Source organism: Acanthochromis polyacanthus, chromosome 13, assembly GCF_021347895.1.
Source record: "Acanthochromis polyacanthus isolate Apoly-LR-REF ecotype Palm Island chromosome 13, KAUST_Apoly_ChrSc, whole genome shotgun sequence".
In the NCBI taxonomy this organism is placed as follows: Eukaryota; Metazoa; Chordata; class Actinopteri; family Pomacentridae; genus Acanthochromis; species Acanthochromis polyacanthus.
The window spans coordinates 15979354-16003697 of NC_067125.1; the positions used below are offsets into that span (position 1 = coordinate 15979354).

At 37.6% G+C, this 24344-nt stretch overlaps 1 protein-coding gene across 1 annotated transcript in view; it reads left to right on the plus strand.

Moving 5' to 3' along the window:
- zbbx (zinc finger, B-box domain containing) overlaps window positions 1-24344 on the plus strand; it is a 68255-nt gene that overhangs the window by 27067 nt on the left and 16844 nt on the right. The window contains exons 8-10 of the mRNA XM_051957856.1: window positions 15660-15896; window positions 18229-18445; window positions 21177-21336. Of these exons, the coding sequence (XP_051813816.1) occupies window positions 15660-15896; window positions 18229-18445; window positions 21177-21336 (614 nt within the window). The remainder of the gene's footprint in view (window positions 1-15659; window positions 15897-18228; window positions 18446-21176; window positions 21337-24344) is intronic.

Genomic DNA, 24344 nt, shown 5'->3' on the forward strand with positions numbered 1-24344 from the left:
TATCTGTGTGTCTGTCTCGCTGTCTGTCTTTCACTGATACTTTCAATAATATCTTTTTGGATTCCATTCTCATTCTGCTTCACTCAGTCTTTCTTTTGCATTTCTTGCATCCCTGACTACTGAATCGTGTTCTATCAACCTCATCCCTTTTCCTCTTTCTCTGCATGAGCACACCATCCCAGTTTTGCATGCACGCACACACGCACATGTATGCACACATCAAGGCTGGGCAATTAAAGATTTTTTTTTTAACTGACTGAGTTTTACTCAAGTCAATATGTTCCTTAAATTAATACCTTCACACAGACAGTCAGTGTGTTGAGGAGTTGCTTTAACTTGCCTGCAAATTGAACAACAAATCAAACTTAGCTGACTGACAATCACAACTACGGTGTGCTCACTGTCTTCAGGACACCTCCATTGAAAATCAGCTTTTTTACCTTATTGTTTTGTATGATCGATAAGATAAGCAGTCAGTGTCAGGGTTGAGCGTTTTTGCCTTGAAGCTGTAGCGTACCAATGTCGTTCTGGATTCAGACGACCAAGATTTATAACAAATCAAAAGAACCAATCATATCATATCATGTAATTCTTCTTCTTCTCTAATTGGCTTACGATTTGAATATGTATGTCAGATTACTCCTGTTTGAGCTGTAGATGAGTGACAAAAGGATGAATGAAAATAGAGGTGCGTGCTAATTTGCACATTCATGGACATTTGCGTACAAAAGGAAGGAAAATTATTGAATTACATCTAAGCTGTTTGAGTTACAGAGGGACAATTGTAATGGGAAAAAATCTAAAGATGTTATTGTGATGATCATACAAGTTTTGTGGAGTTTAATCAATGCCAGGAGAGAATATTTAATGTGCACATGAATAGACCAACACACACCCACGAAGTGATGCAATAGTCACACTCCCTTAAGGATATAATAAGTAACTTTTCTACAAATGTGTAAAAAAAGCTAGAGTAATATTATACATTGTGTTGATTTGTGCATTTGCTCTATCCTAAATGTTTTTGAAGATGCTGAACCCCTGATCCATCTGGAGCTTTATTTAGTGTAACAGTGTGATTCCTAGGAGTTGCCTGTCAACAATGTCACATCCCCTTAACTTGGAGCTTAACCTTCACTCCACTTTTTTTCTTTGTTATGATTGGTCTGACCCTTAGTATTGGGATAATCCAGAGCTCTAGAGATAGTAAGAGTTGCGACACTCATGCTCTCGCAGCGGGGCGGTCATGTGGTTCATGTAAGCCTGAATAGTTCCAAACAGGCAGCGCTGTCATTTCCTTCTATGGGACTAAGAGCGGCGATTTCACGGTAAAAAAGGAATAAAATCACACCTCCAAGTACTTGTTTGATTATTAATTCATTGGAGTATGTATGTAAATGTCAGTTTTACATTTTGAGCCGTAAGGTGACATATTAAAGACACTTTTGGGGTTTTGGAGGGAATGTTTCACATTCGTGTTAGCATGGAAAATCGACTTTTACACAGAAATGTAAGATGATTGAAGATGTTAATTTTTGCCCAGCTGGATTATTGTATTTCCAGACAATGTCTATATTTCTCTGATTCACTTACCCGTAGTCTGGGAGTTATTGAAAAGCAGAGTAACAACAGTCCATTCAGCAGATAGTGTCCAGCCACTTCTGATGAGGCAGGAGTTGACTCACTATAATCATTTTAAGACATACACAAAATATATATTCAAGAATAACAACTCATTATGCTTTGATGAATGAAATAGTATGTTTTATTGACAATGGGAGAAACAATGAGGGTCTTCGTGTCTTCAGTGAGGGCTCTCGGGATACTGGCGGATAGATAGATACGATAGATATTAATAAATGTATTTGTTAAATACTTACAAGTTTAAGTTTATGCATTATAAAGGGTCTCATATAAAGGACGTAGCCTTGACAATTAAAAAGAGGTAGCGATGTAGCTAGGTAGCTTTCAAAGAAGAGCTAACAAGCACATGGCAATGCCTGAAAGCCGGTCATCTGCCAATATTCACAAATACAGATAAATGTATGCAAGGGCGTCAGTTTGTTTTTAAAAGTGGGGGGGGGGACGGAGACCACAGCACTTTGAGAAAATGTCAAAGAACGGCGGCAAAATGCCACAAGCTGGATTCGACCTCACAACCACCACACCAGAGGCAGAGGCATAAACTGTTGAGCTATCAGTACATGCAGGTAGAGGGGTCTCTGGGCCGCTATAATACTAATTCTCCCGCGCCGAAATTTTGCCCCTGCACGCCTCTGGTCGGAGCTTCCACTTGGCACAGGCGCAAATTTAGCATCTGCGCGGGTTTTTTTTGTTTTTTTTAACCGCACGAAGGTGTGCTGCGTGTCTGTGCAACTCTCGGCCGAGTGCGGATGGTGCGTTCAGGAGCGTCGGAATTTTCTATACTACTGAAAATAACTGGATTTACAACGGCTTACATGTGAAGAATTTGAATGTGTTGGAGACAAAATGACCCCTGACAAAAAGTGGGGGGACACGTCCCCACCGTCCCCCCCTAAACTGACGCCTATGAATGTATTCACCACAAAGGGCTTCTGATATAATATAAAGACATTAAAATTAAAAAGAGGTAGCGACTCATCAACAATTAATCCATCAATATATCCCTGGAGATAACTTCACAGCTAACAGCAGAGTCGAGCTAAAAAAAAGTAGCAGAAATTCGGTCGTCTACCAAGATAAAAAATACATATAATTACGCTGCGCAAATACAAATAAAGCTCAGCATATGCATCATAAAGAGCCTCTGATAAAATATAGGCAGTTGACAATTCAAAAGAGGTAGGCATTTCATTAACTTACCTCCACATATACTCAACGACCTGCAGTGCAAATGAACGGTGGCTATCACTGTCTAAGCAGTGCTTGGGACTAAACAAGCCTCCACAACCCGGAAGTAGACTGGAAGAAAGCGTACAATGGCACCCTATGGGAGTGTCGCAACTCTTACTATCTCTAGGGCTCTGGGATAATCCATGACTGAATTCACCACATAATGTTGGCCACATTAGTTAAATAGATGATCAAGTAAACAAGTAGTAAGTTTGCGGTTAGCATGACATTATCTATCTTTACTTGCAGCTGTTTTATTGCAGTGACATTACATAATGTGAACATATATGACAAAATGTAATGTTAGTTCATCCTGTGTGACTTCAGCCTGAATCACATCACAATGTCTATGATCCTACACTACTGTACGACATCATCACACTATATCGTTTATTATTGTTCTCACTGAGAGACCCAGAAATTGCTCACTGCACATTTACCTGATACAGCTAAACTACTAGGGACAGTGAAGATAGTGAATACCAGGCCGGTGTTGGATAAACAGAAGCTCACGGGCAAAGATGAGAAAGAACTGATACAGAAAACAAAGCTGTGTAAGTTGTGTCGAAATACTTTGGCTTCAGTTAACATGGTACAGAACTGAACAGAGCTTTGCGTACATATGACAAGAGAACATGACACCAATATATTTTAACATCTGCAGCACTATCATTCCACTGAATAGGCTGAGTAAATATCTAAAAAAGACAACAGCAGGCTATAGCAGATCTCACCCAAGGTTTTAGATACAGCGGCCCATACACAGTGTTTGCTACTCCTTGTGGTAAAGCTATTTAATTTGCTAAGCCCCTTTGTCAGAAAATGAAAATGTTGGAAGTATTTAAGTTACTTAATTATTGTTTCCCTGAAGTGTCAAGAAATCCTGTAGTTTTATTCTTCATCTTAACTCACGCTGAACTAATGAATTCAGTTTTATTCATATTGCATAAATTCACAACATGAGTCATCTCAGGGCACTTTACATAGTAAGGTCAATACCTTAGATTATTGTCTGATAGAGAGCAAGTCAAAGAATTCCAATAAATTTGTGATTTATTGCTCCTTATTATTAATTAGTCTTGTTTTGTTTTTTGTTTTTTTACAATTTGTGTGGAACTGTATTTTTTAAAAAGATTAATTGTAAATTAATCATTACCAAAGTAAGTGTAACATTTTTTGTGATATTGTTTTTAAGCGATGTCGTGCAAACCTACCCACACAAAACTGCAAGCTACAACCCAACCACGCTCTCAGATTGCAACAGAGAAAAGAATACAGGCCTCAGGCAGCAGTGAACCCAAGACCAGCAACAGCAGTCTTCAGTCAAAGATAAAACAGAAAGACAAGGCAGCAGGTCAATGGCAGAGAGTTTAATTAAGCCAATGCACCTGTGTTGGATTTACAAACTGGAAAAAGATTTAGCTGTATATCTAATATATGTATTCATTTAGAAGTTATGAATACCAATGAAAATCATGGATGACAAATGTAAACATTGTATTGTGCACATTAATTTATAAAGAAATAGTTAGACAGCATACTCTGCATAAATTTTGCGCCAATAGATATGATAGCAAGATAATACCAAATTTAACATAGCTGAGCATTGTCTGAGTGCATTGTTGTTGTCTGACAATGGTGACAGATTGGCAAACTTCTCAGACTCCGTCAATGTGCACTTGTGAGTATCCTAGATAGCAAGAATACGGACACAGATCGACTGAACTCACACATCACTGCGTACTACATTAGGAACACAATACAGGGCACAAGCAGCTGTGACCGCATGTACACACTCAGACTCACACACACAGATTCACACACTTAAACACACAAACACAGAAACACAAACAATGGGTTGTATTTGTTAAGCAATGGCCTATTAAGCCAAATTTGTATGGAAAGCACTTTTAACAGGGGGACCTCATTTATCCAGATATGCCAAATACTCATAATGGGAATGAAAGTAAGCTGTGTTGTTCGAACACCCTTAACCGTTTTCCCCCCAAACCTGCCACTGGGTTATGAATGCATGTTTTGTTTTTTGTTTTTTTTGTTTTGGCTTTGTTTTTTTTTTTGTTAGTTGCCAGAATTATACCATATCTCAAAGCCAAAAATCGAAAAAACCCAAAGAACAGTCACATTATTAGATTAGGAACTTTCCTACAACCCTTGAATGTATCATGTGAAACATAGGGTTTGAAAAGGATAAAAACACCAAAATCTCAACATAAAATTGTTTTTATATATATATATATATATATATATATATATATATATATGGAGACAAGAAGACAGACTGAGAAGAAATGGTAGCATATTTGATCAATAAAATACATGGCTCAAAAACAGTATAAAGAGAAGAAAACTGTCAACAAATTATTGTAAGATACATTCAGCATAGTGAAATGTCTTTCTTAGAGTTGATTTGCAGAGGAGTGTCAAAAACTCAAAGTTTATGAAGGCTGTAAAAATGTAAACAGGCCTAGCTGTATAGCTTCCAGCATGTGAAGCTCCCATTTTTCCAGTACTGGTAACATCTGTGGGCACTTGAGAGGATGTCATACATATTGATTCCATTATTATTATTTTTTAAATTTTGTTATACAAAGTAAAGAAATTCAACTTTTGCTTTTGTTCTCTTTCTATGATTAATGACGTTATAACTGCATAAAATTACACAAAGAACATTTTTTAATTCTTTCTACTTCTGGCCATGGCTGTGATCTTACCATAGAGATGAAGCATTTTATATTGTAGTGAAATATGAATCCACAGTAAATGAAAATGTAACTGGAGTTGAAAATGCCCAGAAACTGATTGGGCTCACAATGGTTAACTATAGATACAATAAATGCATATAGTAATTAGAATTATTTTTTACAGTTACCTAATTGACAAATGAAATTACAATCATGGCAGGTTTTAACTAGACAGCAGTGCTTGCGTCAGTCATACTGGCAGCACTTTCTAAACATCTGGTGAAAATACAGTTTTCTCTTTAACAGCAAAACTAATGGTTTGTATTCTAAAGTAGACTTCCTTTCAACATTGAATTTTCAACTGAACTCTTTCAACAAATTTTCAATGATTAAATGTAAGGGAAATGAATCCCCCTTTTTTTCCTGTAAATTATTATGACATGCTTGCAAAACACTGTGGCATGCCAGCCTGTTATCAGGTCCACTGTTACAAATGTAGTGAGTCATGATATTATATTTTGGTGGGAAGACCAAACAGTGATGGTCTCCAAAATTCACCAAGCTAAAGAAACTGGCTGTGGTACTGCAGCTGACTGGAAAAAGAAGCCTCATTTATACAAATCTTGCCATATTCAGTTCTACTTCTTTAGTAGCTTGTGTGTGATGCAAAAGTTGCTGAGGTATTGAGTTTATTCACCCTGGTGTATTCTTTCTTTTTTCCTAGTATGTTCAGAAGTCATGTGTTTTTTCCCCCCCACAGTGTTTCTTTGTGGATACTAATACATGGCTGGTATTAATGCATTATGTAGTTACTCTGTGCACTCACGGCTTTTGGACATCTCTTTTCTGCTAGCTGCGCTGTTTTCCCTCCCGGAATGTGTGCAATTTTCCCTGCATCTTTGTTGTTTTCTTGGATGCTATTATTTTTATCTACATATACTCCCAAAGAGATTGGCTATGCTATGATGTGCACTTTATGCGAGAATGCGGCTGTGTGAATATGCAGTACATTCTACTTTTTATCTAGCACAAAATGTGCGTTCCTAAAGTTTTTGTGTGTTTAGGCATAGAGCTATACAACTTACAACAGCACAATATTAACCAGCCCTTGTGGGGTATAGCTTAGATTAAATAGATTGCTGTTTGTTCAGTCTTTATATCTGTGTTTTATCTGATTATTGGCTGGGTCAACACACTAATATGTATTGAGTAGCCATCATGGTGCAAGAAAGCCATGCACACTGACAAAGACAAAAAGTGAACACAATGGAACAGCTCCGTGAAAACACACAAGACAACTCTCTCTCTGTATCTCTTCAGTGTTCATCTCTGTTTCCGTCCTCACTTTAGTCACTTGTAAAGCAAAACTGTGTATTTTGGCAGGACATAAAGACTGGGGATTATACACATGCAGCTGACACAGGCATATCTCTCCCTCTCTCTTCTGCTAATCCTGTTTCATTTGCCTTGGAAAGAATGAGGGAGGAATGAAGGCAGAAGGAGAGACATAAAGACAAAAAGAATATTAATTTCATCAGTATGCTGTGTTGGAACTTTCATCAGCGCCTCATCAGCTTGTGTGTCCAGCCACTTGTGCATACACCTCATTCAATTAATATATGCATAACATTCTCGGTATATGAGTTAGCTTAACCCATGTGGGATATCAGATGGGTGTTGTATGCCATGGTATATCAGAACAGGGACAAGCAATTTTCAGTTGTACAGCAATATTTAAAATTGGCATCAGTATGTCTAACTGAGCAAATATAAAAATGTTATGTAATTGTTTTATTGCACTCTCCCACCTACCTCTATCTCTCTCTTCATGTCTGTAACTTTGGAAAGCTGCAGCTATATATACAAAGTTGGTCTTTATACAGCGCCTTTTACTTGTACAATCATCCAATTTTGGTACCTCAACCCACAGGAGTTTCACAGAGTTAAACAATAGACTAAGGGTTGTGACTGCAAGCGTTTCCTTTGTAGTGCTGTACGTGAGAGATATGAAGCAATTTTTAAGATTCCCCTGTCACCTAAAAAAGGCAAGTCAGAGGTACAGGTTCCACAGCTGAATAGTGTCCTGGAGCAGGTATAACAGTGGCTGCCCAACTTGTGGTTGTTTCTCTGTGGAAATGTGTGGGATCACTTGATTTTCCAGCTGAAAGGCAATCTTTTTGTGGATCATTCAGAGCTTATAATCCAAACAGTGGTGACCTTTTTGCCCACTGGCATGATTTTGATGCCATTTTTAATTGTACCATTATTAATGATATATTTGCTTTCTGTCACATTAAACAGTTAGTAGTCATTGTTAACAATGATTGTTGCAGTTTCTTAGGGAACAGGCAACCCCAACAAAGAAGACATGGAGTCAAACCAAATCTGACGTAGTAAGCAGCAAGCTTCATCACTTTGCAGATAATCCCTTCGTGAAAACAAAGATGAAAAACTTTAGGAAATGCCTTCAATTTTTTTTGCAGTACACTGTGATATTGTGATAACAGCACACACTTTTGAACTTTGTCTTCTTGAGGGTATTCATTGTGTTGCAATCAGCTATACATGTGAAAAGTGACAGAGGTTGTCTGAAGAGAGAAAAAGCTTAAGGAGGAAGTTCAAAGCCTTAACTAGCCTCCCCCCTTCTGCCACTTGACCACTGTGTGATGTTGGTTTGATTTATGAATTGCAAGTTTGAGAAAGTTGCTTTCAAACTCAGTCCATTGCAATTACACCATCAGAAATGGGGTTTCACATGCTGTTAGATGATCTGACAACCTCTTAGTCTGAGGCTTAACAAGGTCTTCAGTGTCCTTTCATGTGCACCTGTAAACACAGCTTGCTGATGACCAAAAGTAGGAGAACCGAGAAAGAGAACAAGGTGGATTGCTGCAGCAGTTTCACTTTTTAAAAATTCTTGTAATGCAAAGATTTGCCATCAGATGCTCCTAAGATGAGGAAAGTAATGTCCTCAGGCTTGTGGGACTGTTTACAGACAAAGATTTGATTCTTAAAGATTTCATATCCACGGACAGGTTCTATCCCATGAGATACTAAATTCAGAACACTGATAGAGTATCACTGAATGAGCTGCATTTTTCATCACTGATGAGACCAGAGATATTTTAGACTCAGAACAACTTTCTGTCTTTACCAGACTGAGTGTATATGGAATTATCTGTGTATAACAATATTGTTTCCATTCGCAACTGTTCAAGATCACAATCAGAATCTATCACGTAAACAAAGAGGTCCTCACTAAGATATGCCAAACATATGGCGATGCTTCTTTTTGTAGGAGAAAATGTCTGGAGTTGCCAGGGGAAGTGATTCTGTACTGCAAAAGGCCTGCTTTAAATGTGGCTTAGTTAGTACTTGTTTAGTCACAGATATCCCACCCACGTGTTTAAAGTTTCATGAGTAAAACTACCATGGTCCCCACCCTGTTTTTGTTTATTCTGAACTCAGAAATAGCTTGTTTCCTTTAGAAATTCACATTGTCTTGTCAGACAATGTGAATTTCGTGAATCTCTGTGAGGGTGCCACAGGTCCAATTTCAGTGACTAATAATACAGAAGTCATTATAACCCACATATACTATGCTGCAGTACCTGGTTCCATGCTGTTTGGATGACAGTCAAGACCTACACAAATGGGAAAATCCAAGGAGTACTCATGGATACTGTTTTATCAGGAGGTTGATCATCACTGAGTTCAACTAATTTGCATGTTTGACCAGCCAAGAGCCTTTGGAAGTGTACCTCACTGCCATCAATGATCCCTCAAGTCCACAGTTTCATTGTATATCAGTGGGTGTGGACACTGAAAGGTTGTCAGTCCAACTCTAAACCCCATTTCTGATCAAAATAAGGGAAAAGAGAGGCTTCATTAAAACAACATGTTATGTTAAACTGAGTTATAATCGCCATGCCATATGCTACAGCATGAGTTAAATGTTTCCAATCATCAATACCTGAGTCTTAGATGCTACTTATAATTATTGAAAAGCATCTTAACCACCTGATTGTTTGTCTACACACACAAAATCAAGATCATAGAACACCTTGGTGTTGAAAACATGGTTTTTGCCTTTCACTTCAGTAAAGCAGTATTTGAGAGAAGTAAGCCTTTTATCTTTTCAATTGACTTAGCTTTTGTTGGTGCCTAAACGCCATAAGCCAGTTTTTCAGTGCTACTTATGTCACCCACCGGCAAAGATGCTTACAGCTAGCTTTGTTTGCATTAGTCTTTATACAATGCCAGCTGCCTACCACCTTTTCTGCATGGCAACATCTCAATTTGTAGCACAACCTGGCTCACTCCAAATCACTTGTATACTAGAATAATGACTGGAATTGTTGTCTGTGGTTAGACTTTTGGTGTTTCAAAGGTATAATTGCACGATACCAAGCTAACTGGTAAAATATGACTGTTTTTCAGTTTCAAGATATTGGATCTTGGACAACACTAGAAACCACTCATAATGGCTGAATGGTTTTGTTTTAAGAGGTCAGCTTCACCACAGCTTCCAAATAGGAACTGAATTAGATTCTAGGAAGGGTGAAATTCACTGAAGTGAACATCTGGTGACATTATATCTACAGAGAATGTAACTCTGGTTCCTTGAGTTTTAGTTTCCCCTTTTAAAGTTGGCTCTGTAAGAGCCAAAGTGTATAAGTACTAAATCCATAATTGTAAGCAAATCTGTAACCCTTATTACATATACCCACCCCAAGAGACTGTTATAATAAGGAAGGACAGTCCATGAATACTCCTTTAAATTCTAATTTCTAAAAGCCAAAGATCATAAGTTCCACACAGTTCAGTGTTTTGCCTATAAGGGTACAATTCTGTAAAGTAAAGCCAGAGTCTTGTGAATGTACATCTTCTTTTGTGGTTATCATGACCAAATGCCTCATACCCTGAACTAAAATCATTTTGCTCCAGCATCAGAGCCATAATTATGAGGAAATGTGCTGTAATTCACTGCCTGGGGTGGCCCTCAAAACTGTACCTATCCTCAGCCACACCTTTGCAACTGTACTGATCTTGAACCATGTCATTCACTGTCCCAGTTGGCCCTCTAGACCCTTTCCAGCCTTAAGCACACCTTCCTAGGCAACACCTTTAAAACCTAAGTGGCTTTGAATCACATTCATAGGTACTGTACTATCAAAACTATATTTTGAAGGAAATATTCATCCCGATTACCTATGCTCACCTCGATAGAATGACTGGTATAATGTTTAAATTCATAATGCCCCTTCTAAATTCATAATTGCTAGTCTATCGCCAATGTTTGCTACAACTCTCTAATCAACCCAACTGACTATCATCACACTCCAGTACACTCACAGACTCTTCTTACCTTGCAGTAAATGATTTTGTACGAGCACAGGCACTGTTTCATATTCTACCCCCTCCTCCGTCATAGTTAATAGGAATCATATTCTGGCCAGAAACCGGGTTGTTCCACGCACAGTCTCATTTGATTGCACTCCTTATTGGCCTCCAGATTTTCATATCCCTCTTATCTGGATGTCGAAATCCAGTTTTTCTGCCTGAATTTGTCAGTGTATGGGTGATCATATCACAAAGAGGTCACTGTACTACATCGTTTGTTTTCCCTCTTCTCAACCCCCTGTTCTGTCACTTGCCTCTCTAAAATTGTGCCTGTTAAATGTGCACTGATTTTCACTAAATCACTGTCACTTGGGTCTGGGTGGTGGCACTGCAGTTACATATGGAAATAGTTTTAAGTTCATGCTTATCCCTTTTTTCCTTTTGAAGATTCCTATTTACTTCTCCAGCTCCTCTGTTCTGTATACTTTTATGCAGGCTTCTGAAGCGTAATCATTTTATTTCTGCATTTTCCTTGCTCATCTCTCTGATTACTCTGAAATTCGTATAGAGTGCTCATCCATGGTGATTTTCAATATTCATGTCCTTCTCATCCACTTTCCTGTGATTTCTTAAATCATAAAGATTGTTGTAGTTTCCATCACATTGTAAAAAGTGCCACACCTCCTAGGTCAAACCTTAGATCATTAAGCTATTATTTTCAATGCGCCTTTTTTGTCCACCCACTGGGAAACCTTGCACCACTGTTTTGTCACAAGTTCTTTCTGCTGACTCTGCCAGTAAAAATATTTATCCAACACCTTAACCTTGAGCTCTGTTATGTAGCAACAGTGCTGTGATGCATTAGCTAGTTCTTTTAACAGTATCTGCCTCTCCATCCTTGACCACATTGCTCCTCTCAAATTCATACAGAAAAAGTTATGTCCTTCTCTGTGGCTAAATGAGCACATGAAGGTCCTCAAAAAAAGTCATAAAGCTGAAGGTATATCGAAGGCAAATGCATTACAAGTCTCACTTGGCCGTTGAATTCTCACAAATGTCCATACCTTTTTTTAGTGCAACTGACTCTATTGTGAGTTGTTTCAAAATGCACAATATTGATCCTCGCCTTGAATTCACAGATGATTTTTTTTTGCATTGTTTCATTTTAAAAGGTGGAGAAGAGTAATATTAGCAACATATAGAGAGTCTGCTCTTAACCTCTTATGGTCATATCAATCTAACTGAACGATTTCTGTTGTTGAAAATTTCGTAATCTTCAGTGCATCACAGAGTTCCTCAAGAGTCATGTTTGAGTTTGTTACTGTTGTTCATTCATATGCAGCCCTTAAGTGAGATCATTAGCAAACATAACGTACAGTATCATTATATTATTGTATATATTAATCATAGGCCTATGACTCATAGTAGTCTAACCCAACTTACCACCTGTCTGTCTGATATCAGCTGCTGAACTTTTCAAAATGTTCTTTAAATGAGATTAAAATTTTTATATCTATTTCTGTTCCCAACCTCTTGTTATAGTAGTCTTAAAACAAACACACAAACAAAAAACTTTTTTTGTCATTGTTTTAAAGATTTCATTTTAAAAGTTTCCTTTTTTGTGAAGCGTTTTGTAATAATGTGGATAAAAAAGGTGAAGGTAATGATGATGACGATTATATTGCATCGACTGAACCTCTTTCAGTTCCTCCACGTTTCCATGACTGCATATTTATGTAGTTTTGTTTGACACCTTCAAGGGAAGATATCAGTCCACAGATGGGTTAACCTCTGTGGCCAGGCTGGTCAGTGGTGATTAATGGAACAGAATAATGAATTCAGTCTGTGGTATACACATAATCAATTTGTTCTCATGCAGCGTGCTTCACATTTTCTCTTTTCCAGTACGTAGATATCTTATCGCACTCTAATTTGTGAGTACACATGCTCCCAAAAGAAAGCTTTTCACGATCACCTTCTTCTTAAGTAGGAGTTAGAATTGAGACTTTAGTAAGAGTTAAAAACAACTACTGGTGTAGTGTTTTACAGGTGATATAATCAAAGGTAGAGTCCATACATCCATTAATATAAGGATTTATGTTGTTGAAGTGATTTAGTGGTTTGCTGGCTAGTTAGTTGTTGTCTAAAGAAATATGCCATGTTAGGTATTTGAAAAACAAACAAACAAACATACAGGACTGATATCATTTTGGATGTAAACATGAAAAACTAAATACAGTCATATTTTTATGTTTGGACAGCGACACAAATCATTATTTTTTCCTTCTGTACACAACCACAATGTATTTAAAATGAAGCAGTCAAGATGTGACAGGAGTTGACTACCAGCTATAATGTGACGGGTTGGTTTCTTGTTATCTCATGACAAGTTCAGGGGGTAACGAGTCTGGAGTGGATTCCATTTTATATTTAGTAACAGCTCATGGGAAGTTGCTATATGTGGTTGAAAGAGGTGTTGATGCAGATTAAGAAGCCCATCATTAGGCTGATAAAACAAAACAAGGCAGACACGTAAAGTGGAAGACCACTGAATTTTCCCCTTGGTAAAGAAAAAAAACCCTTCAAAACATTTGACCAAGTCACTTACACTTTAGAGAAAGTGGGCGTGTTATTGTCTAAGGCTACAATCAAGCTTCATGAATGTAATAATAGGAGCTTTAACTAAAGATGCAAACTACTGATACCACTCAAGAACAGAGAGGTTATATTATAATTTACGAGATAACATCTAATAAACTTAATCAGTTCTGGATTGAGAATCTCTAGATCACCAAAACCAAGCCTAACTAGTACCAGAGTGACTGGGAGAGCAGAGTATGGAGAAGATCTCACGATCCAAATCATACGACTGTGGAGGCAGTGCTTTGGCATGAGCATGTTGTACTAGCAATGGAACTGGGTCACTGGTGTTTATTAATACTATCGTAAAAGTAGTAGGTTGAATTCTTAAGCGTATGGAGCTTTACTTTCTACCCAGACTCAGTCAAATGCTATAAAACTGAGAGGGTGTTGCTTCACAGCACAGATAAATAATGATGGCAAAAGCAACTGCAGTGCTTAAATGGCAGAGTCAGTCACTAAACTTACTAAAGATAAAACTGAACTCTGAAAGACCCACAAACAAGGAGCTCCTGAAGGCGGCCGCTAGAAAGGCCTGGCAATGCATTTCAAAGAAGGAGACTCAGCTCAGCTCACCGTTTGATAATGCCTATGGGTTCCAGACTTTAGACAGTTATTAACTACATCTAAGTATTAAAAATAATCTGTATATTTAGAATTATATTTCATTATCCAATCACTTTTTAGGCTGTGGCAATCAATCACTATGGCAAAAATATTTGTCATCCCTAAATTGTTGATGCAGTATCTTTGTTAATTCACTTGAATTAAAGCTGAAAGTGTCCATTTCAATCACATCTTCATTGCTTCGGTTCAGATTCATTGGAGTGGTAGAGGTAAAGCCTGGCTACCAGCTGGGTGTTTAATCAAGTTAGGCTAGTTAACACATAATGGCCTGCCAGCCCCTAGCTAGTGACAGAAGTATTAGCAGACATATAAACACAGCACTGGCTACTTAGTATAAATACATGTTGAGGGTCAACAGATTTGGCCTTAAACGATCTTTGAATAATGCTTTTTGGAGAGATTCAGCTCTATTTAAACAGTAAGGGACACAGCACACTGCGGCATTTTGAAAAGACAAGTGCCTCATCCAACACAGTAAAGGAAGCAGTATTGTCCGAAGGTCAATAAGTCGGATCTTAACAAGTGGACAGACATGAAGTTTATTACCAACTTGGTCATTTGATATGCATTACCAGTATCTTTTTGCACAGACTCTTTGTGGATTAATTTACATAAAATGAAGGTGCACACGCTAACTCTATAAAATGGAGTTCACTGTTGCAACTTTCAAGGTTATGCCAGTGATGTAGGTATGAGCACTTAAAATGATTAGGTTGTACCCTTGAAATGGGGTTCATGGCAGCTGTCTGCATTGGCCTCTTCTCATTGCCTTCATATCATCAGTGTACATCAAGTGGGGCTGCTTGATACTTATCTTAATATGTGAAAAAGTTGTGACTGATACATCTCTTGTCTGCAGTTTGGCAATTATGACACTTCATATTTGTTAATCACAGTTACTGGCAGTGGTGAGTGTCACGGCGCTGCTGATGAAGAGTCCATCTCCTTACTCCTGTGGCTCTCTTTTATAACAAAAAGCACAACAATGCTTCTGTTTTGGGTTTTCACTGCTTGCCTTTAATACTCGATGGACGGATTTTATTTTAGTAATGTTAACGTGAAAGGAATATTTCTTCATATTGTACATGATAAAACATTCCAGAATAACGTAGGCAAGTGGAAGCATTTCAGTCTTTCAAACCTAAACCAAACAACAAACTAAACAACATATTATAAGAGTGACCCCTGGAGCAATTTGCAGCCTTCACATCTGCTTTGATTTATTTCATAACTGACTAATTTCTTGTTGTAATGCAGTGTAATATTCACTATAATCTCTTACTGTTACATAGCATATGTAAAGTATTTCATTTTTTCTTTCTCCCATTGTCTACTGATTCTCTTCATTTCTTGCTATTTTCTTTGAAGTATTTTGTTTGTATTACATCTGTCTCACAATGTGCTGGCTGGTGCTATTATTTTCAGTAACAACAATGTTGATCTCTTCTCATATGCAATGCCTTTCTGTTACAGACAGACTTACAAACCCATGTGAGCACTCGAGATGTTGTCAGCTGCTTCCAAAGGCAGATTAACCGCAGCTCCCATCCTGGTACCTTTACAAGTCCTAATCCCAGTCCCAATGCCAAACAGAATTCCAATCACATTATCACATCCAATGCAATTACCAAAGAAGGAGGAGATGAGAACCCAGAAAAAGGAATGGAGGCTTGGGATAAACACATGAAATTGCACCTTGATGGCTGCCAGGTAGGTGGTAGCTACTTATTTAGTCACCCACATGACCACAGGTATCATATAAGTGATCGAGGACTGAGCTCAGTTTGAAATACAACTGTATGGAAATGCACTGATTTTCTTAATTTAACATATGCAGTATGCACACAGTTCATTAATTTACAGCCAGGATACAACATAAAATATATCCACATACAGCAAGAGTCAAAAGTTTGGACAAGGCACACCTGTGAAGTGAAAACCTTTTCAGTTGAATACCTCATGAAGCTTAAGGAGAGAATGCCAAGAGTGTGCAAAGCAGTAATCAAAGCAAAGGGCGGCAATTTTGAATAATCTATAATATAAAACGTGTTTTGACTTATTTCATGCTTTATTGTTTACTACACAATTCCACATGTTTTCATTCATAGTTGTGATGACTTCAGTGAGACTCTACAATGTAAATAAAGAAAAAACATTAAATAGAAGGTGTGTCCAAACTTTTGACTGATAGTGTACTCCTCCTAACATACCGCATTAACCATGACCAGTTCACTGATTTTGCTCCCATCTAACCAGATGAATGTTGTACATTAGAAACAGGATGAGCCTCTACTCCTACTAAATGTACAGATATTTTAAATTACACCTGGACTTTATTAGCGTATGTGCTCTTTCATGGATTTCTTAGTACTGTGACACCACAAGTAAAATTCATCTCAGTGCTTGCTGTGGACAGGATCATCAGGCCAAACCTTAATGTAGTACTACAAAACACACTGCGCTTTCTTTAAATCTTCCCAATCTGATATTTTTGCTTCTCTCAAATTCAATTTATTCTTCATTTCTTTTATGAAACATTGACAAATCTCACAAATGCTACTTTACAACCATATATTAAAAATATCTGCTTGGTTCATACATTATTTACATATGTTTCAAAATATTTCAAGAGTATTCATAAATAAAATGTCTTTTTTATCTGTGACTGTACCAACAATAGTTTTATTTTTATGTTTTGGTATAGTCTTTTCATGTGGGTATTGATCTGTGAATGAAATTTCTCTCCATTTATAGTTTACCTGCTGTGACAATGTGGTAGAAACATATCAAATAGGCCTCTACACGGTGTGAGTTTTTACCTCTGCACCCTGTGAGTGAATTGAAAAGACTTCATACAAACCCTAATTGACGCTCTATCCACAGGCTGTATCTACAGGCAGGCTTGTGAACTGCATGTACCTTTGGACTAAAAAATGCCCTCCAGCAGTGTAGGTCTGGCAAAAAACTGTTAGATTGACATTTCAGACTCTTTGCACCACAGAGCTCAGTTGACCTTATTCACACAACAGTCATTTCGAACAGCTGGGGTCAGAAAGTACTGAAAAAATTCTGTGTATATCAAACCAGTGTTCAACTTACCTGTTTAGACTTCAGATAGAACTGAGATCCTTTAAATGCGCCCCCATGTGAGAGGCCGCAACAACTTCTTTACCTTACTCAGAGGTCAATATGTCAATATGTAAGAAATAAAAAAACATTGCATACTGTTATAGATTCTTGAGATCCATCTCTTTTAAACATTAATGAATGCCAACCATGTTACTAATATGTAGACTAGACTGCATCGTCTCCCTGATTCCAGTTTTTTCATATTTGAAAGTGGTTCCTTAAATACATTTAATATATGATAAAACAGGAGAAACCATTAATCTGTCTTATGACTGTCGATCTAAGATTTAAGAGTTAAATTAGTTGTGCTATAAGCAGACCTTTTTCATCTCTTTATGATGGCTTCTCAAAGCTAGCGAGGAGAAAGTTACAACTACTGCTGAATGCTGACTGAATTTTTAGTTGATCAGTCTGACATTTGTATGCAATGCAATAAATCACCCTTTGATTTTACTTCTGAAGAACATTACTCTGAGAAAAATAATGTATTTTCTAATTAATTTCATTTCAGCTCATATTCAGAGGTGGTATATTATGATTCCCCATCCCTTTTAAATGATGTACCAGTACAGCCAAATTTACAGCCAAGTTTGTGCAGGTGCAGATTTTAAAGACATGTTTTTGCATATCCTTGCCTGCAGCAGTAGTGTGCCGTAATATTAAAGATCTTTTTAATTACTCCCACCATTTAGTTGAAATCACAGAATGTGTATTTCGTCATGCAATGGCTTAGTATGCAGTCATAGACATACTCATTACTGTTAGTATATCAAAAAACAAGGTTATTGTCACTTGCAATGTATATTTGTGCTACTGCTAGCATTTATTAATGAGACTGTATGGGAGCTTCTCAGCCTTATGTGTCATTGTGACCATCAAATTCTGATGTCATGACATTTTCCTTTTGTTGTAGGTGTTAGTTGTGAATCATGGTGAGGAGAAAACGGTGGTGGGAAGGACTGAAGATGGTAATAAAGGATACCCCTCCCCTCTTCTGAGTGGGGAGTACAATGAAGAGGAGTCTGCAAGATCTTTCCAGGAGGCTCTCAGACAGTGGAGAGGAGAGAAGAGTGATGGAGGAGGAGGAAAAGAAACCATGACAAATGCAATGTTGATTCCTGTCCAACCAGGTGAACTGCATTGACTGGCGTACACAAAAGCTAAGGCTGGGAGACGCTGTGGGCCTGAAGCAGGCAATGGTTGTAATCGGAAAAGCATCTATAGTTCTACAGAATTTAAATGTACCTTTTCTCAATATAGAACAGATCATTATATAATTATTATTATGTGTCAAGTTACAAGTATTGTTCAGTGAAACTTCAGGGAAAAGTAGGTTCGCCTACTTCATTCAAAGTAAAAGTCCTGCTTTAAAAAGTGCTTAAGTAACAGCATAAAAATGCGCTTGCAATTCTGAGGAGTAGTGGGTTGCACCCACTGATCTATAAATAAGCCCTGGATGTTGCATCCGACTAAGCGTGCAGCTAAACTTTGAGGTAAGCAGGGCTGGGCGAGCAGCCACATTGCGGGTCCCAATAAGCACCAGTGCAGAGTCCCGGGCTTTGGCTTAAGCATATAGTTTTATGTGAAGGCCTGCTTAATAACAGCCTCAACTATTATTTCTTGTAAATAAATTCTGTGTGTCTTTAGCGAATTATAATTAGGTCTATAATATAGAGGGGAGAATTAGAGATATCTTCAACTTTAGGCAAAAAAATTAACAAACTACTTAGAATATAAAAAAACCACACACTTTAGTTACAGTAATCAGTACTGTACAGTACTATATGCACAATGAAACTGTTTTCTGGTTATGCAAAATGAATAATAACAGATTTGTTTAAAAATAATATTTATAATTTTATATTATAATAATTTATATTATATATAATTTATATTATAATATAATATCAAATAATATTTTGTTTTTGTTATGCAATAAACTTAAAAGTTTTAATATGTTCACAGTATTACAATATTCCACAAACTACTTTATAAAACTGCCTATATTGTAGGTCTACATGTCCATGTATGTATATATATATATATATATATAATGTAGATGTCTTGAAGGCATATTAGAAACTGGATTTATTTTAATACTGTCATTTATTCTAACAACATTTTTATTTAATAATTAAATAGTGTAATATATACCATATTACAATATTAAACAAAGGTACTTTACACAGCTGCATATATATACAAGTACATGGATTTATCACAAACCCTTATCTGTCTTATGTATATATATATATATATATATATATATATATATATATATATATATATATATATATATATATATACACACATACATACACCTCTATATATTATAAGAAAATTTTTTTACTTCTTAATAATTTGCTTTATATCAGAATATAACTTATTCTATAATTATAGGTATATATGTCTAAATATTTATTAAGAAGCATATTTAAAAATTAATAAAATTGTAATGATTAATTATTGTATTATTGGACTCTGTTCTGCCATGCTTGGGAAATGTACCTTGTACAGAACTTTTCACTGACACGTTAAATTACATAAAATAAACTATAAATTCAACTTATTTATGAAAGGTTTTCCCCTTTCCTGTCGCTTTTCTGTAAGTACAGTTAATTGCTGCACAAGACGGCATAATAAATGGTAAGAAATGTTGTAAAATAATAAAAATACCGAGAAAGAATAACACGTGCAAGTGCATGGGATTGCTTTGTTTAAACCAGCGGGGGACCACAGCAGGGCTTTGTTCTGGGGCTCGCAAGATGTCTGCTTTTGTATATCCGGTTACCTCAGCTTCAGCAGCCCACTACAACATCCAGGGTTTATTTATAGATCAGTGGCTGCACCATGCAGAGGAGTGGAATTGAATCTATATGGACTGTTGTGTGCTAACTATCTAACTATGGCTATCAGGTGAGTATATAAGTGTGAAAATATAAAATGTTTTCAAATTTTTTGATCAATATTGCAAACTGCATGCTTCTCTTAGCTCTTCCTTCCTCCTCTCCTCCATTTTCCTCATCTTTCCTGCTTCCCCTCTCCCTGTCTGTGCTCTGATCTGTTAAGGCCTTATGTAGAAGGTGCTTACTGTTGCAGTGGGAGGGTAATCCATGGCTGTTGCATATTGAGATAATGACAGGAGTGTTAGGGATGGCCTTACTCCACACCACAGCACTAATCGCCTCACTTGTGTGTGTACGTATGTAAAAGCTCCACTGTGTCAGAGAATTTTTGTGGCTTTTCACTCATACTGTGCTTCTACGTTTGCCCATGCGCCACAGTGTTTGTGTGTCCGCATTTGTGTGGGTGTGCATTATTAGCACTATTATTCCAGGTTTTGTGTGTTTGTGTCTAGGTGTTTATGCTTTTTATTAGACCTCCTATTTTCTCTGCTTTACTGCTTGGACAGACTCTGCTCCTCTCTCCCTTCGCTCTGCTCTGCAAATTGCTGCTAGCCCCTCCAGCCCTAATTATTTCTGTCAGGCCAATGGCACCCAGGCCCAATTTAAAGCTGCCACTGTGGACTGCCAAAGTGTCTGGAGTACAATCATAACATTTCTCTTTCCCTTTCTTACTTCTATCTTTCCTTTTCTCTCATGCGCTCACTATGTTCCTTTTGTATTGTGTACATCTTTTTCTTATTCCCAGGGGGCTCTCTCCTGTCTGTTTGTGTTTTGACACTTTTGGCATGGTGACAAGGTGTTTTCTCACTTCTTGAGGAGAGGTGTGTTGAGAAGCTCGCGGATTATGTTTTTCTGCTTCCTTTTCTACCTTTGTCTTTCTTTCCTTTAGGCTATGTTTTCCTCCTCTTATCTTAGCTTTTTTTGGTGCGATCTCCCCCTGCCCATATTCCTCCAGTATCAGTGTCAGCTATGGCGACCCAGGCTGACCTCCCTCCAGACAGAGAAGCTGAAGGACAAAGAAGAGGAGGGAGAGACGATAGGCTCCCTGTCAAGATGGAGTTCAAAGAAAACAACCTTATCCACATGGACAGATTACGTCTGAAGAAGCACCGCAGGTACAGACATCAGTGCGCATGCACCACACAAGCAGCACTTATTGTTTGCCATGGAGGAACTTCTGTCATGGGATTCAGGAAACTGGCTCAATGATGCCTCATTATGCCTGACAACACATATTTTTTGCTTAGAATAGAATTAAAAACTTAGGAAAACAGAAGTAACTCACCATTGAGTTTACTGCCTTTACAGCAAAAACATAAATTGCTTAGCAAGGTATAATAGAAAGCCTGTGACGCTCGCACTATGTTGTGCACCTCTTCTCAAAAGAAAACTAAAAAACAAAATGTAACTAACAGATAAAACCACAGAGATGGAATTTGAATATTCTGACGTATTTTTTAAGTGTGTAGTATGATAACTGTGCTAGATTTGTATTTAGGATTTATATTTTCTTTTGTTTTATTTTTGACATTTTTTTGATTTCAAGCCTTTTAAAAATCAGGTATCCATGTGCACCAGAAACTTGTAATGTACAGTACACCTATACCAACACTTCCTCAGACATATACAGAGGTCACCAAGTTGCAATTTGTTGAGGTCACCACTTGCACAACTGGGAACATTGATATAACCCCTTGGGCACACAGGTTTCATATCAAGGTCTCCTTCTCACATCACACGCTGCTTCCATAAATGGAGGCACAACTATACAGTTTCCCCGTGTGTGCAAACACACAATTTTCTTAACAGACACCTTCTACTGTACATGCCTCTCCTGCCTCTTTTTGGTCTCTGTAGTCAGCCTACACAAGTCACCAGTGTACAAAGCAGTTTCTTAGAACTTATTGTGCAGTACACTGCCTGCGGGCTTGGCTTCAGCAGGTCCCATTATTACAGCCTTTATTTAAGCGGCTCCTTTTGGACTGAGTAGTCCACTGGAGAGCAGGTCAGGGGAGAAGAGAGCAGAGTGCAGTTTTAGGCCCTCTGACTGCCTGAGCAAGAATGCTCTAAGTCCCCAGCTGTAGCTGCCTTTAACTGTGGAATAGACCAGAGAGCCAATCTAGAGTGCAATAAGCCTGCAGCGGTGATGGTGGCAGAGCTTAATGGAGAGACAGGGAGACTGGCTGGCTGGCAGAAAGAAAGAAGGAGAGGTTGAATTTTAACAAGCTTCAATAATAATGGGGAAAAGAGAGAAAGAAGAGGGGAGTTTGGAGGAGGAAGGAGCTTTAAAGAATTTGCTAAAAGTGCTCAGCTATATTAGAGTTGTAAACTCTGTCACCTTAGTAGATTTGTGTGTGGCCTGCAGGGGCATCAGTCTGATTTCCTGAACTTGCTGGGCAGTGTGGGTGGGGTAGGTGAATGTTCGCCTTTCCATCAACTGCTGTGGTTAAAGTATCTGCGGTCAAGGCACTGAACCCTGAAATAAGAGCCTGCACAGGGATAGAACTGTGATCTGAAGCAGCTTCTACCTGCATCTGCAAGACCTGATTTGACTGCACTAGACTTGTTTTACCAAATTTAAGAGCCAAGTCTGGCGTGATGTAATGTTACATTTTTTAGTTTTCTCATCCAAGGAGAATGACCTTTATGACTCTTAAGAAATTGCCATAGTTGGCCTACACACAATAAGAAATGATGGTCAAAGCACAAATGATATCCATAAATGGCTTCTTGAACATGGCTCCAGTGAGGTAATATTGTTGCTCCATGTCCAAGTAAGAAAAGAATAAAGGCAGAACCATTAGGGTTATTAGATTAAAAAAATAGAAAAATTCTATCACTTGTCAGTAATCTGAAGAAGTGGTTTTCTTGAGCATAGAAACAGCAAATGGCATAATTCCTATTAACGAGGCCTTCCCTCAGTTCAACCGATTTTTAGGAAAGGAAGAACATTGGATCCCCAATGTTCTGATTTCTGGAAATCATCTCACATCACATTAGAGCCAAAGTTTAGTTTGAGTGTAAACACAGAAGCTTTAGTAGTTGAGAATAATAGTCAGAATATCACAACTGATAGATGTGATGACTTTATAAAACTATTTTCAGAATCAGAATCACTTTATTCATCCCCGAAGGGAAATTCAGTAATTTTATTTTTTTATTTTTTTATTTATTTAATTTTTCATTTTAGCACAAATATCAAATTTGATTGCACTTAACTACGTAAATAGAGCAAATATAGCATCCAAAATAGTTATATTGGAAGGCTTATCCTTCTCAATTTTTTTCTTAATTGCACAAGACAAAAACAAAGGTAGAGAAGAATTGCTTCTACCTAAAGTGATGTGTTGTTTTTGATTAATTATCAAAATGGACAAGCGATGAAACCATGTCTTGTAGATCACTTAGCAGAGCATCATCTCCTGTTCACACATTAATACAGGGACATAATTTGTCTCTACATGGCATCTAGGTAGTTACACTGTATCTTCATTTTCACTTTTAGAAAGATGAAATAATTTGTGACTCGGGAGACTCCCCTTTATATTTTCTTTACAGAGTATAGAGTAAATTTTTTGGAAGTCAAAATCCTCCTCAAGGACATTGTACCATCTCCTTTGCTACTGTGGATACTTTAGCTGGACACTGTCATTTAAAGGTTTCATTATCCTCAGCTCTATCTTGTACCTTTTTCATAAATATAAATAATTAAGTATTGTATATAACATATATTATGTATTAAGAAGGATTCCAACATGTATCTCAAAGAAGAGGTAAAAATACAAGACCAAAGGAAACCAGCAGAGTGACATGTATCTTTTTTACTGCTGTCTGGTGAAAGCCTAAATGCAAACAGCCTACAGCTAGAGAGGCTCCTGCATGCAAAGTACTGTATGAATGGAGAAAAAGAGCTACATGCATGGAGGACTGTGAAAAGGCATGCAGTTGACAGGATTAAATATGCCGATCTAAGTATCCAAAGAAAATACAAACATTGATAGGTTTGAGCATTTTGACAAGACAGGGTACAAACTCCAAGCAGCTGCCTCTGCTACTTACAAAATCTGTGACTCCTACCTTGTACTGGACAAGTTTGACGAGGGACAGCATGTGTACTATATGG